Source organism: Schistocerca piceifrons, chromosome 8, assembly GCF_021461385.2.
Source record: "Schistocerca piceifrons isolate TAMUIC-IGC-003096 chromosome 8, iqSchPice1.1, whole genome shotgun sequence".
In the NCBI taxonomy this organism is placed as follows: Eukaryota; Metazoa; Arthropoda; class Insecta; order Orthoptera; family Acrididae; genus Schistocerca; species Schistocerca piceifrons.
Genome location: NC_060145.1, coordinates 442,666,234 through 442,670,727, shown reverse-complemented (window position 1 = coordinate 442,670,727; position 4,494 = coordinate 442,666,234). Strand labels below are relative to the sequence as shown.

The 4,494-nt window shown below is 43.9% G+C and overlaps 1 protein-coding gene across 1 annotated transcript; it reads left to right on the top strand.

Moving 5' to 3' along the window:
- Positions 1-1,999: 1,999 nt before the first annotated feature.
- On the top strand, positions 2,000-2,593 carry LOC124712430 (MFS-type transporter clz9-like). Its single transcript, XM_047242724.1, has one exon. It carries the CDS (start codon positions 2,000-2,002, stop codon positions 2,591-2,593), a length of 594 nt encoding a protein of 197 aa, XP_047098680.1.
- The last annotated feature ends 1,901 nt before the right edge of the window (positions 2,594-4,494 follow it).

The window sequence follows — 4,494 nt, the reverse complement described above, 5'->3', positions numbered from 1 at the left end:
CTCAAAGCGCACCAACAGGGCTGGGGTACCACAGGGCTCGGTACTGTACAACCTGTACACGGCCGACACACTGTCTGCCGCACAGATCCAGACAGCCCAATACGCCGATGACACGGCATTCTTCACCGTTAGCACAAATAGGAGGATGGTTACTGCGAGACTACAAAATTTACTACACTAGACGGAAGCCTGGGCCAGGAAACGGCGGATAATAAATGGGGAGGAAACGCAAGCGTTAATGCTCACCCAAAGGAGAGGCAAACGTGTCGTGCAGGTGGGCAGGATTGCATCAGACAAGTACGACTACACAGACATGACATCCCACGGAGGGCTACGGCCAAATAGCTGGGTGTCACCCTTGACAAAAGACTCATATGGCGCGCACATATCGACGACATCAGAAGAAAGGCCAGCGCCAGACTCAACGACATTTACCCCCTTCTACACATCCAAAGTTTGGCGGCAACTACAGGAGTGAGGCTGTACTGTACGCTTGTCCGCCCTATCATCGGGTATGCCTGCCCAGTCTGGGGCTATGCAGCCAAAACGCACTTGCAGAGGCTGCAGAGAATCCAAAAATGAGGCACTCAGACGGGAAATTCACGTTAGGACGCGCTTCCCCACTGCCGACACCCACGAGGCAACGGAAGTGAAGATGTTAAAAGAAAGATTCTGAGAACTCGCGGCAGCATTTTACCAAACCGCAAGTCACTCTGACAACCAACTAATAAACAACCTAGGGAACTGTCCCACTGAAAATCTAAAATACAGGAGGCCAAAGTGCATCCTAAATTTCAAACACAAACACACAATAGTCGTTCATGAAAATCTGCATAAAAAGTAAGGTCAAAACAAAAAGTAAGGTCCATATCACAAGCAAAAATTTAACATATAAGTTTGGAGGGAATGTCAAAGGACAACAAACCTCCACCAAAAGTCTGCTCAATGTCCGAGTACGTCAAATAAGGTACATGTGCCAAATAAGGCCCGGTTCCTAATAAAGCCCACTCTCATTTTCTAGCATAGAAAGTTTGAAAACAGCGCGAAATGTCTTCGGTAGTGACAGCTTGTGACATCTAGTGGCCAAGGCAACAACTATTTCCGTAGCCGCTCTCGTGCTGGCCATTTTACTTTCTGTTGTGCTACGGCGTTCAGCAAAGGAGGGCTGCTTCTTATTTGCACGGTACGTTTCATCTAATGCAATCGTTTCGGTTATGAAGCATTTGTATTAGTAAATATGTATTTATGAACAGAAAATTGTGCTCTATTAAGATAGCTGCATTATCTTCCTAACAGTAAGTTTCTTTTTAAACAATTAACGCACACGCGTTTTAAACTGGTTGTTCCCAATAAGGCCCATCCGTGGCGCTCCAAACAAGGCCCGGGCGGGCCTTATTAGCCACCCTGTTGTATGGAGCTGTGCATAACTGCAATGCATATTTAAGTTCAGAGTATCCTGGGAAACCTCATGGAACACGTATTTACTATCTGTAAATTAAATTTAAATTGCAACATGGGATGCAGATAATAACGAGCTTTAGAAGCTGTTGCCGAAGGGATGCCCGTCAGAGCCGCTTCAAAACATACGGGATTCCTCGACGTACATTACGCAACCACATACGTTCTGGACTAACAACCAAACCTTTGGGACGAAAAACTTATTTGAACGAAACTCAGGAAAGAGAACTTTGCCAAAGAATTTTTCGACTCGCTGAAGTTGGGTATCCAATTACAACAAAAGTGCTCAGAATATGTGTATATGTATATTGTGAAAAGAATAGTGTGCAGAATCCTTTTAATGAGACGAAGAGATTGGCTGGACGCAAGTGGCTCAAGCTCTTCCTACAAAGACACCCAGACATTGCAAGAAGGGAGGCACAACACTTGAATCCAGGAAGAGCTGCAAAACTGAATAAGATTATTGTAAATGATCATTTTCAGAAACTGAAAACGGTCTTGTCCGAATTGGAGGTATTTGACACCCCACCTTATCTACAATATGGACGAAAATGGATGTCGCCTCGCACTCCACGAGTCTCCTGATGTTTTAGCCAAGAAAGGTGTGAAACGCTTTGTTGCCCCAGAACATTGGGAAAATGTTACCATTGTCTCATGTGGGAATGCAATTGGACAGGTTATTCCTCCTATGATACTTTTCAAAGGAAAGCGACGCAAGCCAGAACGGGGAGACTATTTGCCACCTGGGACTGCAGTAGAAATGACAGATAAGGGCTCAATGAATACTGCGACATTCATCAAATGGATACATCATTTTGCCAAATACAAGCCTGCAAAAGATGTTATTTTGATATTTGATGGAGCACCGTCACATTTGGACCCGAAAATTTGCGACGTTGCTGAAGAGCACAATATCAGACTTTACTGCTTGCCCACCAACACAACACATGAGCTGCAACCCATGGATAAATCAGTATTCAAGCCGTTTGAGTCTTACTGGGATGACGAAGTTCAGCTGTACTGGTCTACACATGAAAGGGAAGAAAACAGAGCAATTAATAAACGTTTGTTTGGAAAAATCTTCAGCAAGGTGTGGCCAAAAGCAACATCCCCAGTAAATGTCATGTCTGGATAGCTTCTGGGTGAAAAGGATAAATCCCTGCTGCACGAAACCCATACACTGCATTTGCTCCCTCTCGTCCATCAGAGCGTCCTAACCTAGAAGAGGACATGACAATTGCCCCTGAAACAGGGAAACTGCCAGAGACTCAATCAGTCCCAAAGGCTTACCGCAAAAAGGGGCGCCAGTCCATTCATTCCAGTTCATCAGAAAGCGAGGCATATTCAGTAAAGGATAGTTCAAGTGACTTCAGTCTCGAAGATAGTGACGCACCTGAAGTCTAGAGTGTTCTTTCAAGGAAATTTTGCAAACCCCAAAGCTGAAGAAGAAAAACCAAACACCAACGAAAGTACTGGGTCTAAGGCAGATTCACGCCGCCAAAAAATTTCACCCTCAGTAATGAATATTCAGAAGAAAAAAGGCAAAAATAAAGACTCCACTGAAGCAAGCAGTAGTTCTGCCTCTAAGAAAGTGTTGCAAGAGGTTGGCTGGTTTTGTCACGTATGCTGTGAAGACAGGATATTCGACATGAGACTTTGCAGAAAATGTATGAAATATGTGCATGAAGATTATGTAGGCTTGACACGAAAAGACGAAGTGCTATTTTCCTGTGCCCCACCTGTAAAAAATGATTTAAATGAGCCAAACCAGTTTCACAAATCATTATTCATGTGTTCACTGAAAATGTAAGGATTAGAATTATTGTTCCTATTACGATAAGGAAAAATTACTGCTGTCAGAACAATTTTGATTGCTGATTGAATGTAAAAATCTGAAGAGCTAATAAGCAGTAAGAACCTACAGTTCTGTATGAAGCATTTGTAAAAACAAGTAATTATAAAGGTCTACGTATCATCTCATTCCACTTATTTCTAAAATAAACTTACAACAAGGACCACTTGCAAGGGTTAAACATTTTCTTTAATATGATGATATTATTTAAACAAACTTTCAATGTTCATTTATTTTTGAACTCAATATAGTTGTAGGATGATGCACTTACGATCTCGGAATCTTACCACTTACACATACTGAATACGAAAATCCTAAACGTTAGGTGGGCCTTATTTGGTACACGTTCCTTATGCGTTGTGTGTGTCTGGGAGACGCTCAATCTGTAGGTATCCCCTGAAGATGACGGCAAGAAACGCTGTCGAAGTATCGTGGTTTGGAAACGACTGCACCCGGCTGGGGACCCAAGAACAGTACAAACAGACTCCATCCACTTCAGCCCAGCTGGTATGAGCAAACGTTAAAACCTGCGAGGATCCCAGCGAGGATCCCCCCCCCCCCCCCACTCTACCTCCCTGCGACACTCACCCCACCCCCTATAGCTCGCTCACGACGGCTCCTCACCCCACCCCCAATAGATCGCTCACGAACGGGACCTCACCCCACTCCCTATAGTTCCCTCGCAACGGAAGACCGGAAACAGTACCTGCATTTACCGATTGAGGCCCGCGTGGTGTTGCTGTTTTCTTTATTTGCAGTAGTTGATTTTGTTAGTGCGGAGTCCACCTGCTATTTTGGTTTTGTGCGTCGCTTGTTTTTAAATCATTGTGAGTGCGCAGTGCGCGTGGTATTTTAGTTTGTTTTTAAATCATTGTCAGTGCGGAATGCGCGTGGTATTTTGTTGTGCGTCTTTTTTTACTGATTCTGATTACGGTGTAGCGTTTGTCTTTTGTGCTTTTAAATGCGAAGTGTGTGGGCAAGAGTATAATTACAGAAAGAATCTCAGTCAGCATGCTTGCAAAAACCATCAACAGGAGCTGCCTGTTGCCACTAAAGCTACTGTGGCTTCTTATCAGTGCTACGTGTGCGACAAAACTTTTCTCTTAAAAATAATTTGTATAGCCTCCAACGAAATATTCATGGTTTGCAGGAAGGGGGATTGTTCTTCAAGTGTACATCGTGCC